The sequence below is a fragment of the Amphiura filiformis genome, chromosome 19 (genome assembly GCF_039555335.1).
Source record: "Amphiura filiformis chromosome 19, Afil_fr2py, whole genome shotgun sequence".
Classification (NCBI taxonomy): domain Eukaryota; kingdom Metazoa; phylum Echinodermata; class Ophiuroidea; order Amphilepidida; family Amphiuridae; genus Amphiura; species Amphiura filiformis.
Genome location: NC_092646.1, coordinates 50,928,066 through 50,948,231, shown reverse-complemented (window position 1 = coordinate 50,948,231; position 20,166 = coordinate 50,928,066). Strand labels below are relative to the sequence as shown.

Below are 20,166 nucleotides of genomic sequence, written 5' to 3'. Positions count from 1 at the left end.
GAGGCTTGGTCATTAATAGTAATTGTATAGTGCTTATAAATGAGCAAAGCTAGTGATGTGAATATAATGGTTGACATTTTTTTGATGACTGCCTTTTGTAGAAATTTTTAATTTATCATTAACATGTCTTTTGCTTTAACTTATATTGCGTACACATATACTTCTAAATGAGCTTTTGAAAAGTCATGAGACAAAATGTTTTAATTCTGCAAATTGTACAGCTTCAAAAATGAAGTTCAATAGTATAAGTCACAAAGTTTGTAGAAAGAAAAGCATGCAATGCTACCCACATTTCTTGGTGAAGAATTTGACTTTACCATTATGGTTAAAAAAAGCAGGTCCTGAAAACTGGAGTGACAGCAATCTTTACATCCAGACTTGGCAAAACGAAAGGATGTAAAATGTGAGGTTAAGTAGAGTCCAGTTGTAGATTTTGTGTGAACCGCATAGGCGTAGATTCTGGGGGAATGTGGGGGATTCCCCCAATATTTTCATAGGGGGGATGGTCCATACAATACCCCCCCCCCCCCATGTTGATGCCTGTATGTGTGTTTCTGACCAAATTTGGCCATTTTAACCTTATAAGTGCCAATTTTTGCACGCTTTGCACAAATTTATCCCAATTTTGTACCATTTTTCACCAGTTTAGCTTCAATATGGCAAAATTTTACACTCGCTTCGGATGCATTTGTACCATCAACTTATTTTTTCACCAAAATGTGCTGGATTCACTATACTCCAACCCCCCACGTCGAAAAGAAATCTACGCCACTGGTGAACCAAGAGCTACTCAAGACCAAGAGTTTACAAAAATGAATTTGTTTTGCAGTAAATTGTGTGATTTTACATCACCATACGGCCCTGCATATTGGCTTCAAAGGAGGCAATTTGCTGATGCGCTCACTTGGCAAACATTCAAAGTGTATGCAACAAACTAACATGTGTCAAAAATGTGGCAACCCATTGTTGGGATTCGAGCGATTAACGCCGATGGTATAACAAACCAATTGCGAGTAAAGTACTCTCTGGTATTTGTACAAACAAAATTTTCTTACAAAAGGCAGTCAGTCATTTTAGCAACCTTGTTGTCACATGAATCAAAAGCCCCCTCCCAACTCTCCCATCTGAATGTGATATTATTTATCGAATTGAATGACACAATAAAGACAAACATTGGTTTGCAATTAACTCACCTTTAAACAGTGCTTTATTTTGGTCTGTCTTGACCTTTCATTTTTCAGATTATTGCAAACAACTTGATTAACTTGGAGATGTCGAGGTAAAAAGGTCTGCCAATATTTGTGATGCGATCAAGCAAAATCTCGGAAATATTAAATTTTTGGTTTCTTATAGGTTAGTAAAAAGCATTTACAAAGCTGCATTTTGCAGAAAGCCCCATTGAAATTGAACAACCAGTTCCAAAGATATGAGCAATTAAACAGTTTCCAAAACAAGAGGAAACAAAATGAAATATTTCCTTTGTATGGCTATATCTCAAATCAATATTTCCGAGTTCCAACTGATTTTGCTTGATCGCATCACATATAATGATCGCCCGCACCGGGTGTAACAGAATCAAGTGTACAGTTCAAAAAATGCGAGGTATTTGGTCAAAATACTTCGGTTGATAGCTGTCCTCCCACAACTGTAAAATCACTGGCGTGTGACCATTAATAAGGACTCGGCTATTTTCGGGAGTCGTGTAAAAATGAAGTTGTGCTAATTAAGTCAATTAAAATAACATGTAAATCACAGTTTCGCCACTTTCTTTACAGTAATTGACAGAACGCCTTGCAGAATTGTTTAACAATCGTTTGATCGATTTGGAGCACCAAGTGGAATGGCCCCCAAGATATCCTGATCTTAAACCTTTGGATTTCTTTTTGTGGGGCTATCTGAAATCAAAGGTTTTGACAAGTCCTCCTGCAGACCTTGGATTAACTCCAGAGATACATTATTGCACAAGTTGACATCCCCAGGCAGAACCTCTCATAAGGTGTGAATGCCATATTGATGAGAGCTGAAATCTGCATACAGAGGAATGGTGGCCATGCTCTGGTGGCTATGTGGAAGACTATAACTGTTTAATTACTGCAAAGAAAGTGTTTAAAACATGTTATTTTCATGTTGGTCCAATTTTAATTGACTTCGTGCAACAGCATTTTTACTTGACTCACAAAAACAACCACTGAGTCTGCAGTAATTATCATACGCCAGTGATTTTACAGTTGTGGGAGGACAAGATGTTGATTCAGCTATCAACTAGTGTTTTGACCAAATACCTCATAGATATTTGAAGGTTTCTTTGTACAAATCCAAAAATTTGGGTTGATGTTACGTACCTCAATGACCTCAAATTAATGTACATTACAGTCAAGTAAAAACTTAATGTGGTCCTCCTCGACAATTGTTAAAATATGGCTTTAAAATCATGTGACACATGAATCAAGAACAAGGATCAGATGACATACATGTGTGCTGCCCTCTGTAGCTCAATTCCCACACTGAATAAATACATTTCAGTTTATTGCATATGATAAAGATGCTGCTGTACACAAATCCAATTCCACACATTCCTACACCTCAATGACAGCCACTGAAGTGGGCCATCCCACCTTAAATGTGAAATGATGAGGCTCTGCAGGAATTTTAAACTGTTCCATCACCCGTGTGACAAAAGGATGCTGAAAATCTACAATGCAATACAATATAAGATTGATTTTGAAGCAGCGCTATTCCACCCAATTGGGCAGTTAAAACAGCAGTTTGGTGGGGATGGCCCCCAGTAATGACGGAATGAATTTTGACCATCACTTGGCTCGTCAGAGGATCAAAAGCTTTGGCCACTAAAAACTTTGAATGTTAAGTAATTGGTAATTAATATAAATTTATTAAAATGCAACCATTTTGCAAATTGTAACACCAATGAATAATATTCAAAATTCATTTAACTATAGCAACTGTTTGTACAATATATTGATACATTTTTCCAAAATTTATTCTCAAAATTGAAAATTTCAACATCAATTTAAATAATTCTAATTACACAATACGTTGGTCACATCACATACAGAGCTATTAGTTTAATACCATTTCAACAAAATCATTTCACTAACAGCTGTAACTATAATACCATGTTACACAATGTTAATTCAAATAAAAAATGCTACTTTTTTATGTCGAGCATATCTGGGCTGAAATCTAGGAGATAACGCTGACAGCCAGGCACAAGTGACCTGTTGAAGAGGGTCGCTGTAGATAGTTGGTCGGGGTATTTTTACAGGACAGGCAAGTGTAGCTTATTACCCTGATCGGAACCGACTTAAACAAGGTCTTTTATCATGGGTCATCTGCCCCGCCATAACCAGATGAGCGCCAGGGAGAGCAGATTTCTTTTTTTGTCCTGCGGGGAATTGAACTCGGGACCTCTTGCACCAAAGGCAAAGACCTTAACCAGTGTGCCACGCTGCCCCGGAAAATTAAATTGAGGAAAATTAATTTAGCATTAAGTAAGTTTGAGGTTAAATCTAAAACACGTATAGTATAGGTCTGTATGTGAAACACTTTTTCCTGTTTTCGTATAGATCAGTATGTGATGTGACCGACAAATTATGCAAGTTATAATATACAGCTTATTATTGGAAAAATTTGGTCAACATTGAATGAAAGGAACGTTCTTTTTCTTTTTATTTGGGTGTGAAAATCAAGTTGCACCGTGGGAACACACAACTATACTAAAGTTGCCGCTGTGCATTGCAAACATCGTCACTGGGCAGGAAAAACCTCATATGTACTTTTGGCCCTTGAACATGGATAAAGCCTTGTAGGTGTAGACTTGATATTGAAGAGATTGCTTCATCCATGTTGAAGGGCCAAAGGTACATGCAGGAAACACCTCATATAATTATTTACTTTTGGCCCTTGTAAATGGATAAAGCCTTGTAGGTGTAGACTTTATATTGAATGGCTTGCTTCATCCATGTTCAAGGGCAAAAAGTACATGAGGTTTTCCCGCCCGTGACAATATGCAAATATTGCTTATTTTGCAATAAACTAGATTTTACAAAAATTGCTGACAAAATTGTTCATTTATAAAAAGTGACTACTTACATTTTCACAAATTCAATGAAAAAAACCAAACGTTTTTTTTACCACTGTTTTTGTGTACATGGTGCATTTCATGTGACGGCAAATTTTGCACAGTTGACGTATGTCCCAAGACAGAAGTGAGTCTTATCGACATGGTCTATAATTGGCTCACCATTTTACTTCCATTGTTGCCAAATGGGCTAGTCCAGTTGAAATCCATACACCTATGAAAAACCTGATGGCCTTAATCTCCCATACAGTGAGTGTAGATTTCAAATGGAGGCACTCATTCAGGTAACCCCATATGAAATTCACACTCCCTGTACGTGTGGCAGATAAGGTCATGTCTTCCATAGGGGGTATATGGATTTCAACTGGAATTGCCCAATATGGTCCTAATATTTACCGACTCCATATTCCAGAAAAATACAAAAAAACTACTTTTTTTTATTAAAAAAATATCCTGTTTTGCTAAGGGAATAGAAACAAATTAGTTTGATCTTTCGATCGACCATCGATGCTTGGTCGATCCTTATCATTTATGAATACAATTAATTTACTATTGCTAATTGTAGTAAAATAGCAATCTGTGCTTGTGGCGATATTGACCAATATGAATTTAGTGTTAATTCTGATTAATAAGTTGATAGTTCGTTGATAACAAGCATCGAAGCAGCATCGACGGTCGATCCAAATATCGAACATATTTGTTTCTGGTGCCTAAATGAAACATAGCTAAATCTTTTTCACTTTTATTGCCACTTAAAACAAACGAAAGGATTAGGATTTAGCTATGATTCATTTTGCAAAACAGGATAATATTTTTTTAAGCCTTCTCAACTAGTTTATTCGAAGTGCTAAGTGGAAAATTTTAGTGATCAATGAAGTGCCAACATGTTTTAAGGGGGTACTACACCCCTGCCCAATTTTTTGCCTGTTTTTGCATTATTCTCAAAAATTATAGCACATTGGTGACAAGTAAGATATGTATATTATAGGGGCAAGGACTACAACTACTGCACTGTAAATTTTATTTCAGCACAGACAACAGTTGTGGAGTTACAGTCAAAAATGAGGAAAACCCAATATTTGATCAATAAATCAATAACTACTTGCCTTGAGTTGTTGAATTTTCAGTGTAGTACGTAGTTGTAGTCCTTGCCCCTACAATATACATATCTTACTTGTCACCAATGCACTATAATTTTTGAGAAAAATGCAAAAATAGGCACACAATTGGCCAGGGCTGTAGTACCCCCTTAAAGCGACAACTTTGCGAAGGAGCGTGTGCGTGGCCGAGTGCATAATGAATGCAGGGGCCCTGTCTTTGGGCGCCAGGTGGAACTATCATCTGAGACCAAATGCTTATCCATTTATAAGGCATCTTTTGATGAGAATATAACACTTGTTGTTTAGGAATTGTGTTTTCTTCATCCTAATTCCTGTTCACGTCAGAACAATAGCTACATAGTGTTCCGAGTCAAGAAGCCTGTTCAGAGATTTGTCTGAAATAAAAGCACACAAAACATACATACATCAATGAAATGTTCAATGCATTTCTATCAATTTGACCAGATCTGATCAATCCGCGGAGGGTGAGCACATGACCTATACCAAAAGTTCGAAATACCCCCTTTAACAGTTAATTAAAAGGACATTTCATGAAATTTTAACGTTACCCTCTTCAAAGTTTTTTACCCCAAAACAGGGACAAAATTGTACTTTGAAATGCCCCTATTTTTACAATTCTAAGGACACTTTTGCAAACTTGCCCCTATTTTAAGGAAAAGGCTTTAACACACATTCACACATTTTTCTTCTATAACATATTTAAATGGAACAAGATAACAGGGTGTCACAGAATCATAAAAGTATGCCTTCAATTAGTGGGTACCTAAAGTACTGTAAAAGTAGAAATTTTCGCGAGGTTTTTATTTTCGCGAATTTCGCGAGTGGACATAAAATCGCGAAAATATAAACTCGCTAAAAATAAACTGTTGCATTAGGTTTCTATTGTATCAATATCAAAAGCGCGAAATTTAATTCTTGCGCAATTGACAAAATCTTCAAAATCGCGAAAATATCTTCTCGCGAAAATATTGACTTTTACAGTAAATGCTTTATAACAAATTCCCTGAATAAGGCCAACATTGTTAACCTTTTCTATGAGTATGTGGTAATATTCTACCAAATTCGCTACCCCTTTTTATCCATTTCAAGGACAAGTTTTACCCTAATTCTCTCATTTTTATTGTCCGCGGACGTTCCCTAAAACTGACCCCTTTTCCGCAATTTTGGTAACGATCATGCGGTCAGTAACTCAACTTGCGTGACTCCACCAGGGGCTAAAGTGGGCCATAGTAAAAGTGAGATATAGGCAAAAAGTGAGTAGAAAAAAACAAATTAAAAACATAAGAAAATGGATAATTTAAAGGTTCATAACTTAGCAACCAATTCAAGAGACCTGGGGATTCGACATCAGTAATTTTAAGTGTAAGTACTGAGCAAATTAGTAATGGTACAATGTACTAACTCAATATTCAAAATTTCCGACTTCGGCCTGAGTGGATCAGATCGGGTCACAAATGGTTGCTATTTGCCAATTTTTGTGATGCAAGAACACAGTATGTGCATTCTGCGTTTAGGGTAGCTTCAAACATTTTTTGACTTTCAAGCTAGTTGAACATGTATACCTGTTCTAGGAGTTTTTATTTTGCTTCTGCATTGTTTAGGGGGTCAAATTTGGTGCAAAATACACCTAAATCCTACATTAGTTTAGGGGTAATTTTTGGTTCAGAAGTATTTTGAAACAGTTGGCCATGTGTGTATACAATATTGCAACCTCCCGCTCCCACCCAGGCTTGTATCTTACTTCTGAAAACAGCCTCATTAGTGAGTACATGCACTCCTCTAGCTAGTCCTTGTGGAATGCTGCATTTCTTCTGCAGATCTTGACACACGCTGCGTCCAGGATTCCAAGTTTTCCTATACACAAGAGAACAAACAACAAGACATATTAATAGTCGAGTATAATAATAATATAATAGACATGATTACATCTTTGCATGTGGATGCAGTAAGTTTTGCCATTTGTTCGCTTCAGTAGCATCTGAATTTTAGATGTTCTAGTCACATTTGGGGGGGTGTCTGGGGGATAAAGTGAATTTCAGGGGGGGTCAAAATATGATATTTCCGCAAAATTGTTACAAAAACTGTAAAGTTATTATTATTTTGTTTACATTTTTTTATGAGTAGACAATTGGGGGCAAGATTTCCCATTGATACCCCCCCGCACCACCACTGATATTGTTAGACTATTAACATAACCAGAACAGCAGGAAGATACACCACAAGTTTTATAATATTTCATTATTTGAAAAGCAAATTTCCCTCCATATTCCCAAATTTTCCCACTTTTTCCCACCTGATAAGCAGCACATAATCTGTAATTTTGCCAAAAATTGAGACAAATGAGGTTTTGTGATAATACCTTCAATACGTATAATTGATATTCTATTAACAATGACCATTCAATTAATAAAGCAAAGTATAGCAAGATCCATGTGTGATATAGGCCAAGTCCATGCAATGCATCACGGGAAAGCCTGATTGTCTGCTGTGGCATACCATTTAGCTGGATTGCTACCTTAGGATGAAATTGTTATACTACTATAACGGCCTTGTGTCAAATTGAATGGTAGCTTAGAAAAAAAACCTAAGGAATGACAATATTTGACACACAGCAGCTATTGCAGTTAGAACAGTTATTTCTGTGTTATCCATATCTCAAAATCAACTTTGGCAACAATTGAAATGATTTGCTTCAACGCATCACACTACATAATCGTTTTGTCATAAAACCACATGCCAAAATATTGTCTCATTGCCAAGAACTATGTTCAGTCATCTGGAAATTATGCCCAAATGGGCTATTCCAGTTTAAATCCACATTACCCCTGCTGTGGAAGATTTAGCTAAAGTCTTCCACAGAGGGAGTAAGAGTTTCGAATAGATTTTCATTTATTCATTCATTCGTCTATTCAATAGAATAGACAATTGGGTAGCTTCCATTTGAAATACTCACTCCAGTTGTAGAAGATATAGGAAAGCCGTTATACAGGGGGAGTATGGGTTTCAAAATGATTTACAATGACCTATTACATTTGAAAAACATACTCCCCTAGTGTAAGATATTTCCAAAATCTTCCACAGGGGTGGTGTGGATTGCAACTGGAATAGCCCAATTTCTTGAACATGTGAATTGTGAAGTGGAACATTTTTGTGAGATTTTATTTTCACAAGGTGTTTATTTTTGTGGTTAATTTCAGAACCACAAATTTGAAAGCCAGCAAAAATATTTTTGATACATCTTGAATATCTAGCTGCTTGAAACCCAGAAAAAAAAGAAACTGGGAACTGTTCAGAACAGTTGAAATTGTAAAAAAAAATAATACCACAAAAATATCACGCTATTCAGTATCACCTTAAGAGTTAAGTGAAATGTGAATTTGACGAATTGCAGGGCCTATTGAAATTATTTTGCCAAAAGAAATCGAAACAATGACTCTATCCAAAAAGAATTCTTTTATCTTTTAGTATTTTGTGTGAATATGCACATATTTAGTCAATTACGGAACTGTGTTCAGAAGAAAAAGGTTGTTATTTCAACAATTTCATGAAGCATTAGTGAAAGTATCTACATGTAGCAACAGTAGTTATATATGAGGAGGGTCTCTACAGCGTATTCTTGAATTGTTCCAAAGAAAATCAAACCATTTACATTGAAACATTAAGTTTATCAAACTCAATATGTGCATATTCTGGATTGTTATACATGGTGAATTGCCTCATAGCAACTAGTTCTTCCAACAAGTACATATATGCAAGATTGATTGCAACATTACTTTATCGCTGTATTTAGCACAAATCTTTGGACTACATGGGCAGAGTTCATTGACACATTATTGCTTCATGTGCGTACAGTTCTCTTGCTAACTAAAGAACGCTAGTTAGAGCGACTCTTTTTATAAACCTGAATTGAAACCGACTCTTGAAGAACCTGAGTTGAAGCTGACTAAATACAAAACCGGAATTGGAGTTTACTCTTTATTGAAAAAAAACCAACGGAATTGAAGCGGACTCTTACCAACTGAGTTACAAAAGCCAAGTTTCGCTGACTAAACAACCTGAATTGAAGCCGACTTTACACTCATTGAGAACCGAACTTGATGCAGACTACAGAAGAACCTGACTTAGAATTAGCTTGATGCTGACTCTTTCCACCAATTACATGCAGAACCTGAATTGAAGCTGGCCCTTTGCTACCTAAAGAACCTACAAGTTTCTAACTAAAGAACCAGAATTAAGGGTGACTTTGAACCTAACTTGATTCTCACTCTTTGTTAACTAAAGAACCTGAATTGGAGCTGACTCTGCACTTAGTTAAGACCCTATAACTTGCCGACTCATAACTAAAGAATCTTTATAGTTGAACCCAACTCTGTGGACCTTGGAAGAAGAGCTGCAAGTCAAAAACTCTCTGACCTTTCAAGAATCTGAATTGAAGTGGACTGTTTTTTACTACAGATCCTGAATTTAAATTGACTCTTTGGTAAATAATCTGAATTGAGTCCAGATCTTTATTACCGTAAGTACCTGAATCGGACTCTTTGTAAACTGAGAACCTGAATTAAAACTGTGATAGGAGCGAATATGGCTGAGGATTACTGTCACCAAAGGCAAATCTTAGCCTCCAGATTTGCCATTGTATTTGTGCTTGTGTTTCTTCAGATATGGTGTCAAGGAAATGCTGCTTGGGCAGACACTGGGTAAGTAAATACATAATCAATTGTAACAGGAGTTATTTATTGAACAGAAATCTATATATTTGTTCTTTCGATCTTTTTACCGGTTACCGTATTTCGTCAAATAAACGCCCCTGGGGCGTTACATTTTCCCAAGGGGGGGGGGAATTTATTCAAGGTCAATTTTAGAACGATAATTCCGTTAAAATCATTAGGTAAACTTAAAACTCATGCTAAAATGACGAACTATGAACTAGAAACACTGACTCCTGGTTCACATCCGTGTTTCCAATCGAGATTTTCCCCAAAAAGTGACGCTATTTAATCGACCATGTGGGCAATATCGGCATTTTTGAAACATCTTGGTTGAAAAAAGTGGTGGGGGGCATTTATTTGAGGGGGGCGATTATTTAACAAAATACGGTATAATAGGGACTTTACTGATTAACCCTTGTCTGCCAACCCCCCCATCAGATTTTTATATGTGGACAGGTCTAAGTGTCAGAGGGACAGGTCTCTAGTTCAAGTCCATAACAATTTATATACCTATCACCTGCTTTATTGTGTTATCATGCGAATTGCCCTGTAGTAATTTTATTCAATGAGGATGAGTGACGTAGTATTCAATATGGTCTACTGAAAATTCAGAGGGTAGATGAGGGTTGATACTGTAACTGGATCTAAATAATATTTTAAGGTGGTACTACACCCCTGGCCAATTTTGTGCCTATTTTTGCATTTTTCTCAAAATTAGAGCACATTGGTGACAAGTAAGATGTGTATATTATAGGTGCAAGGACTACAACTACTGCACTGGAAATTTTATTTCAGCACAGACAACAGTTGTGGAGTTACAGTCAAAAATGAGGGAAAACCAATATTTGATCAATAAATCAATAACTACTTGTCTTGAGTCACTGAAATTCCAGTGTAGTAATTGGATTCATTGCCCCTATAATATACATAACTTTTGTTACCAGTGTGTTATTAGTTTTTGAGACAAATGCAAAAATAGTCACAAATTTATCAAGGGGTGTAGTACCACCTTAATGTTGCCCAAAAACACAAAAATAGAAGAATCAAACAAATATTTTGTCCAATGGTTTTGCTTGAGCATGGATTGTTATAAATGTTGGTGATTTTAAAGTAAGGCCATCTTAATTAAATCCTGTCTCAAAGCTGCCGCGGGTGTTAGTAAAATTGTGCACGTAGTCCTCTTTGAAAATCAAGAAATTCATTTCTTTATGTCTTTTTATTTTTTTTATAACAAAAAGGCAAAAATTCATATTTGATCATAAGTTTCAGATTTTTTGCCAATTTTGGACACAAAAACAATAAAAGAGAAGAATAATTGTTTGTAGCAGTGACTTTATTTGTCTAGTATTCCAACATTTGCAACATTGGATAATTTTTGCACAAAATTCTTGTCCGAAATCCTGAAATGACACATAAAAAAAAAATAAACATAAAAAAAAATACAATAAAAAAACGCATTCCGCATTAGGTTTTCAATTTATCACAAGCTTTGAGACACAGGATTTAATTAATGGCCTAAATTAAAACATTTTTCTTCAGAACACTAGGTGACATTTGATCCAAACTTAAGCCATGACTCGTACAAGAAGTTAAGCTTTCATACGTTTGCCATTTCATATACTGTAAAAGTGGAAATTTTCACACTACATTTCTTTTCACACTTTTCGCGTTCCAAGCTGCTACTGCAAAAATAACAACATGCAAATATATTCCTTTTGTGTTTAGGTCAATGTAAGGAAACTTAGAAAATCGTAAATTTAAAGACAATGGAAACAGTTCAAAATTGGCAAAGCACAAAAAATTAAACGTGTGACAATTTCTACTTTTACAGTAATTACCCTGAGAATTTTTATTTTCTTCTCATGGACATTTCATCTTAATCTCTGTAATAGTTAGGTGAAAAAGTTAAATTTGGTGACCACTCTCTGGCTAGTAAGGTTTGACGATTGATTCGACTTCTATGGACCATTTAGAAAAAAATAGCCACCATGTCCCTCCCGCGAAAATCCCCGCATTTTTCGCTAGAGGCCAAAAATCCAAAATGGCCGCGCCACCATTTTGAAAATTTAAGTTTTGAACCAGAGCACCTATAATCATGCACAAAGACACTTTTTCGGATATGTCGAGTACAAGGATTCCGATTCTGACATTAGTTTGACATTACGGCATCATTTTCACCCAGAAATCCAAGATGGTGGCCAGCACCATCTTGAAAAATTTAGTTTTGAACAAGAGGACCTTAAATCGTGTACAAAGACACTTTTTGGATAAGTCGACCACAAGGATTTCAAATTTGACATTACTTTGACATTACGAACAGGCGGCGGATGACATGATCGAGCCGGCAACTCGTGAAACCGCCCGGCCGTATGGCATTTTACATATACTGGTTAGTTTTGTGGGGTTCATTATCGAACCCCAACGGTTTTAGCTTGTATTTATATTATTTATCAACATAGGCCTATTTGTTTGTGATATTTCAAGCGCTTTTAAAATTTCAAAATAATCCCATTCAATTACACGGTTGACGATGAAAATTTACTGAATTTAGGGAATGCACGTCGTACACCACCTGATTACGAACTCATATTTACCCAGAAATCCAAGATGGTGGCCGCCGGCACCATCTTGAAAAAAAATAAGTTTTGAACCAGATTACCTAAAATCGTGTACAAAGACACTTTTTCCGGTAAGTCGACCCCAAGAAATCTGACATTAATTTGACGTAATAACTTAATTTTTGCCCAGAAATCCAAGATGGCCCCTATTTGGTAGAGCGTAAATGTGATTTTTGATGGCTGCTGGGTACCACCACTTTTTGATTTTGCCCATTACAATAACACATGGATCACAGAAGATTTTAAAACTTAAGGGGTCGGATAACAACATTTGCACAGTATTTTTATGGGACATGAAAGCATATATCAGATATATTGAATTGCATTCTGAATATTTTAGGTCTTTCATGGGGAAAATGTGTATCTTCAATACGAAATGTCAAAATTTTCAAATGATGGACGTCTTTTCCTCCCAGCTACATGTAACCTTTAAGTACATATCAATGATATCATTTGATTTTTATAGTGTACTTTGAGGACTGTCAAATATCAATAATAGAAAAAAAAAATCAATTTTTAATAATTTGCAAAAAATTTGTATGTTCTCACAAATTAAAAAAAAAAATTGCAATTCACTATGTCTGATGATGTGCTCTCAAGTCCCACAAAAAATACTGTGTAAATGTTGCTATCCAATCCCTGATAAGCCAGTTTAAAATATATAAATAATAAGGGGAAATATTTGCAATACCATGGACATGTTATTTTTTCCCCATTCCAGGAATGAAATGAACAACTTGGCTATTCCATGTACCAATCTGACCCACATAGACCTGACCCAAGTTCCATCAATACTCATCTCCACTAGTATGTCAGCCCCATGCAACATATCAGTCACTGTCCCATCAGGCTTACATCTGGACATCCTACAATCATCCAATTGGTCTGTGTACGACTATTTCTATATCAAGCTAGATGAGCAGGAAGAATGCTGGAATGGCATGGATCTTGTAGCCTTCGTACAGCAACCTCAACCTTGCAGCATCAGATTTGACAGCAGAAAGTTGGAGATCAACATGAAAACATCAGTCGTAATGAACATCCGTGTGATGGATGGCATCAAGAATAAGAACAGACCAGGTGAACTTGATACTAAACATTCCTGGTGTCATAAAAGCACTAATCTTGAGTACTGTAATATGTTAGAGAGTTATGATAGTGTATACATAGTAAGCTATGTTAATATATCATTTGATCAACTTATAGCCAATGATGCATTAGCTATTGCATACAATGGATATAACACATTTGGTCTTATACCTGAATATGTATATATCGCTGAAATGCCTGTGCCACCATACCATTGCCAAAGCTTTATTCACTACAAAAGATTTGAAATCATTTGCCCATCAACAAACACAAGCATCCTTCTGTTATATGAGCAAATCTATGACCCATCCATACCTCCTATCCCTACCGCATTGGATATCTCATGGAGAAATGTTATTCAGATGTCTTCTGGAGCATTTCAAAACCTGCCCCCATTCCAATACCTACTTCTCTCCCATAACAAGATTAAAACAATTGATGGAGTATTTCCTACTCTTGATAGATTAGAAGTACTTGATCTTGCTGATAATATACTAGAAATCTTGCCAAGCAATGCCTTTTTAGGTCTCCAGTCCCTTCAACAACTCTATTTACAGAACAACTTCCTGTCAGATCTCACTGGGGTGTTTCATAATCTCTCTGCATTGAAAGTTTTGAATTTAGAAAATAACAAAATAAAATCACTCACATCCAGCACAATGGACATTTCAATATTCAATGATCTCCAAAACCTAACCATTTTGTACCTAAATGCAAATCAACTGTCACTGTTAGGTACAAACACATTCCAAATGTTGCACCAACTTACCATCCTAGATCTGAGTAGCAACCAACTGACTATACTACCAACAGGAATATTTGATAGCCTGCATGACCTATCAGAATTATATCTTGGTGATAATAACATATCTGAGCTGATTCCTATCGTATTTCATCAACTAGGCAACCTGTCAATCCTGTCCTTACAGAGAAATAATATATCTACCTTGTCAGATGGTGTGTTTATCGAACTTGGTATCTTGAAAGAGTTGTACCTAAATGATAACCTATTGAGTACACTAAGTATTGATGCATTCAAAGGTTTAAAAGAATTATCGATCTTACACTTGCATAAGAATCAACTAAAAAGGCTCAAATCTGGCCTGTTTGACCATCTCATAGCTTTAAAATCATTGCACCTATACGAAAACCACATAGAGGAGCTAGAACCTGGCTTATTTGCAAAACTACACAGTTTATCCATCTTATACTTGGATACGAATGATCTACAGGCATTGCTGCCTGGTGTGTTTGATAGGCTTGGTAATTTGACAGAGGTATCATTGCATACAAATCAATTACAAGAATTAAAACCTGGCATATTTTCTAATATTGGTGAACTAACAAAGTTATGGCTGTATGAGAATCAATTGACAGAGCTTGATGACAACCTCTTCCATGGTTTGCATAAGCTAAATATCTTATCGATACATACAAATCAACTAGGAGAGTTAAAACCTGGCGTATTTGACACGCTTCATGATTTGAAGCAATTATGGCTGTATAACAATAATTTGAAAGATCTTGATGTCAACATATTCCAAGATTTGCATACATTATCCATCTTATCACTAGAAAAAAATCAACTGAGAGAATTAAAGCCAGGCATATTTAAAGATCTTGGCAATTTGTCACAGTTATGGCTTAATGAGAATCGACTAAGAGATCTAGATATCAACCTGTTTCATGGTTTGTATACATTGTCCATCTTAGTGCTGTATACAAATGAGCTATGTGAATTAAAACCAAGTTTGTTTGAAAGCCTTGCCAATTTGACACAGTTATGGTTGAATGGCAATCACTTGATAGAGATAGATGTCAACCTGTTCAAACGTTTGTCCAAATTATCTACCTTATCACTGGCTACAAATCAAATTCTTGAATTAAAAGCTGGTTTATTTGATAGCAATGGCAATTTGATAGAGTTAGTGCTGAATGAAAATAACTTAACATATCTTGATGTCAACATATTCCAAGGTCTGCATACATTATCCATCTTATCACTAAATACAAATCAATTAAGAGAGTTAAAACCTGGTATATTTGCTAATCTTGGTGAATTAACACAGTTATGGCTGCAGAGGAATCAATTAATGGAGCTAGATGGCAACCTATTCAAGGGTTTGCATAAGCTGTCCATCTTGGCACTAGATACAAATCAACTGAGAGAATTGAAACCTGGAATATTTGCGTATCTTGGTAGTTTGACAAAGTTGTATCTAAATGAGAATCACCTAAGAGAGCTAGATGTCAACCTATTCCAGGGTTTGCATACATTGTCCGTCTTAGGGGTGTATGCAAATCAACTAAGAATTTTGAACAGTAGCATATTTAACAGCCTTAGAAATTTGACAAAGTTGGGGCTGCATGAAAATAAATTGACAGAGCTTGATATCAAGCTATTCAACGGTTTGAATAGATTGTCTATCTTAATCCTGGCAACAAATCAACTAAGAACATTAACACCTGGCATATTTCATAGTATGAATGGTAGTTTAACAGAGTTACATTTGTATGAGAATCATTTAACTGAACTTGACGTTAACCTATTCCACGGTTTGCATAAATTGTCCATCTTATCACTGCATACCAATCTACTAAAGGAATTAAAACCTGGTATATTTGCTAATCTTGGCGACTTAAGTGTGGTATGGCTACATAGGAATCAATTAACAGAGCTTGATGACTACCTTTTTCAGGGTTTGCATAAACTGTCAAACTTATCATTGCATACAAATCAGCTTAGAGTGATTAAACCTGGTACATTTAAAGATCTTTCAAAAATAAGAATAATAACATTAAATGGCAATTTCATTTCAAATTTGGATTCGGACTTGTTTTTTAACATTAATCGAAATGCAAAGGATAGAACTTGAAGCTAACACTCTAACAACTTTAGAACCTGGAATATTCAGGTCTCTTGGTAATTTGTCACATTTGGGGCTTGAGTACAATAAGCTAACTGAGTTAAATGCGGATATGTTTCAAGGATTATCCAATCTAGAGTATCTTATCTTAAATGGTAATGAATTAACCCATCTGCAGGCGTTCACATTTCAACATTTGAAAAGCTTACTTCGGTTAGATTGCAGGAATAACAAGCTTGTCCAAGTACAGCAAGATGCATTCATAAACATGTCATTTTTAAAACTTGTTGATCTCAGACTAAATCCACTCGGAAAGTTAACCTATGATTCCTTTAGTGAACTAGAAAATTACACAGTCCTATCAATTGATTCTGAAGCAATTTGTAAGTGTATCATACCCGAGGATAGTGGGCCCACTTGTGCTGCTGAGAAAGATCTCTCCCCATACTTATCGTGTGAACCGCTGCTATATCAGGATGTCATCCGATTTATGGTGTGGCTAATTGGTGTGTTCACAATTGCAGCAAATACAGTAGTTTTAATTTGGGGATGTGTGCAGCTAAGAAAAGAACAAACAAAACGAGATGCAGTGAAACAAAAACTACTCATTGTTAACCTAGCTGCGGCAGACCTGCTCATGGGATTCTATTTATTGATTCTTGGTGTAGTTGACAAACACTATGGTACATATTTTCCACTACACACTGAAAAGTGGAGGACAAGCTCATTATGTAAATTTGCATCTGTACTGTCCGTTTTATCAAGTGAAGCATCTCTATTCTTCTTGACTCTGATTAGTGTTGATAGATTCTGGACATTTCTGAATATCGCTCGGTATCGCACACAAAATTTGCTTCCTACGCGCATGTCTAGAGTAATTACTATAACAATAATTTGGGTGACAGCAATTATATTGAGTACTTTACCGCTAGGATTAGGCGATGATCATTTTGAGTTCTCACAAGTTTGTATTGGTTTACCATTGGAGAGAAATATTCATTTTAACACAGAGAGGCAACCTCTCATCATACCTTTAACTGACAATGCTAGAATCTCCAATGTAACCATTCAATCACTGAACATAACGGGAACCAGTCAAGCATCATCCTACTCAATCAGTCTATTTCTTGGAGTCAACTTTTTTTGTTGCATCACTTTAGCAATGTGTTATATCTCAATATTTGGTATTGTTACATGCACACATGCAGTGCCACATTTAAGAATGAGCGTCTCACGTCGGAGGAGAGAAGTGAGGGCTGCTTTAAAAATGGGAATCATAGTTCTCACAGATTTCATGTGCTGGATGCCAATAATAATACTGGGAATACTGGTCCAAACAGAGTACACGCACTTGTCCCCAACAACGTATGCATGGGTCATAGCATTTGCTCTACCAATCAATTCAGCCGTTAATCCATTTTTGTATGCAATAGGCCAAATAGCATCAAGGTATATAGACAGTAGACAAAGTAGTACAAGAGATAAAGACAATGTTCCAGTGGCAGAAACAGCATTTTGATTAAGGTTAGCAACTATTTTAAACTGGTCCGATTTGGTAGTACACAGTATCTTGCGAATGGTAGTGAGCTTTGGCAAAAATTGCATTGATCATTCATAGCGAGCGTGTAGAAGAATTCAAATATCACAGCTATACTTTTGTTGGTTAAATAGACACATGTACAGTTAAATTAAATAGTACACTGTCATTTAAAATTCTGCAATATCATAACGATATATTAGTCTTTGGTTCACCTCAAGTATGCTAGTGACGTCAATGCTTTATCACGGTCACGCTGTAACGACAAACTGCCCTTGTACGTGCGTGTGTACGCTCCATGCAATTAACATTGCACATGCAATTTGATACGGCAGCGATAGGCCAGCAAAATATGTTACATGTCATGTCAAAAGGAGATAGAGGATCGTAAATGGAGAAATAGCCAAAAATCTGCCCGGGAGATTTTTTTACAATTTGGGTTTGTTGCAAATTTGTGATGTTATTAATGTTAAAAATATTGTCTGATAGTTTTAGACCAGAATATAACTTGCATCTGGTAGTTTCTGAGACATTTTTAAGGTAATTTCTACTCTCAACATTGTCAATATTATTTTTAAAGGTCAATATCTCAATTTCCAATTTTATAATACCAAAACTTACGAACTCAATATCTTCGCTTAGGAATGTCTGATTTCATTGGGGAAACGGCGTTGTTATGTGGATTAAAAATATCTCTATATTTAAGATATGTAAAAACCTCAAAATTGATAACCAAAAGTCTCTCCTTTTGACATAACGTGTCACATATCACCAACATCACTACCAAACTTGAGGATAACCAATGTATAATACATGTATAAATTTGTACATTATCTCTAATTTTGTGTTTCGTCTCAACAAAGTGCAATGCAAGGGAGATGTCAGAAAAGGAAATTTTGTCATTCTGTTTAATATGATATTATAATGGTAAAAGCATCTTATTTTAATCTTATTCTCATGCCTGTATAATGTATGTAGTTTAATTTAAGAAAATATTTTGCACTCATATAGAGATGCAATAGCCATAATTTGTCCTGTTGTTTTTCACCTCATTGAAACTTGATGTTGGGCAAATGCTCTTGTATCTCGCTAAGTAAATTGCATTTTTGGCTATTTCATTGCTGTATTATTTTTATATCATCATTTTTGTATTATACAGGGTGATTTAAAATGAACTATACCCAACTTCACCCATTTTTTTTATATATATATTTGCGGAGATTGTATATCAAAAAACTATCATAGAAATCAGTGATAAGTGTTCTAGTAGAAATTTTGAATTTTGATAATAAGTGGTTTTAGACAGAAAATATCGCATTTTCAAGTTATCATCCCATTTTTAGACCAACACACGGAACTAATTTTTTCCGTGGCCGTGTTCTCTACCGCAGTAACAAAATGCAACTATCATTACTACGTACATGTACAGCGAAACCAAGACAAATGTTATTTCGCATTATTAAATCAATAATATTGATATTCAATTACAATGTCAAGTTTGCAGATATTACATGTTTTAACATGTAATATTATTTAAAAATAATACATGTAGAACAAAGGACCCGTTGACTTGAAATTGTAGAGGCAAATTTGAATTCAAATAGAAATGGTGCTGGTGCGATATCCATACACTCGTAATTGAGACCTGATTTTTTCACCAATAATAGGAAACATAACCTACTACCCTATTACAGCTTGCAATATAACATTATTTAAATGTCGGTAAGTATTTTTAAATACTTAAATTTCAATTTCAATTTCAATTTAAATTTAAATTAAATTAAAATTTAATTTAAATTGTATTTATTTAGCAATTCATCTTATGTTCATTTTTAAATAAACATGCGCAATTTATGTTGAACTGACAGTGTCTGAGGGCAGTTGAGTGAGTAAAATGCTGTATAACAGATAGTGTGAACGAAATACTCATCCGTGTGCAATAAAGTTTTTGGTGTGTTTTCTACGAATGTACTTTTCTTCAAAACCATTAGAGGTACAGACATGATTTTTTCAACAATATTAGGAAACATACTATCCTGTTCCAGCTTACAAACACAAATTATTTAAATATCGGTAAGTATTTTATTTTAATTTTTGAAGTTGGGTACAGTTCATTTTAAATCACC

The 20,166-nt window shown here is 35.5% G+C and overlaps 2 protein-coding genes across 2 annotated transcripts in view; one reads left to right on the top strand and one right to left on the bottom strand.

The window, feature by feature from the left end:
- Positions 1 to 1,183: 1,183 nt before the first annotated feature.
- LOC140141440 (DDB1- and CUL4-associated factor 15-like) overlaps positions 1,184 to 20,166 on the bottom strand; it is a 48,037-nt gene continuing 29,054 nt past the window's right edge. Inside the window, exons 13-14 of the mRNA XM_072163297.1 lie at positions 6,962 to 7,074; positions 1,184 to 5,594 (exon numbers count right to left, since the gene is read on the bottom strand). Of these exons, the coding sequence (XP_072019398.1) occupies positions 5,536 to 5,594; positions 6,962 to 7,074 (172 nt within the window). The 3' untranslated portion in view covers positions 1,184 to 5,535. The remainder of the gene's footprint in view (positions 5,595 to 6,961; positions 7,075 to 20,166) is intronic.
- LOC140141643 (uncharacterized) lies at positions 9,702 to 16,346 on the top strand. Its single transcript, XM_072163554.1, has 3 exons — positions 9,702 to 9,917; positions 13,269 to 15,901; positions 16,336 to 16,346. Exons 1-3 carry the CDS (start codon positions 9,802 to 9,804, stop codon positions 16,344 to 16,346), a joined length of 2,760 nt encoding a protein of 919 aa, XP_072019655.1. The 5' UTR covers positions 9,702 to 9,801.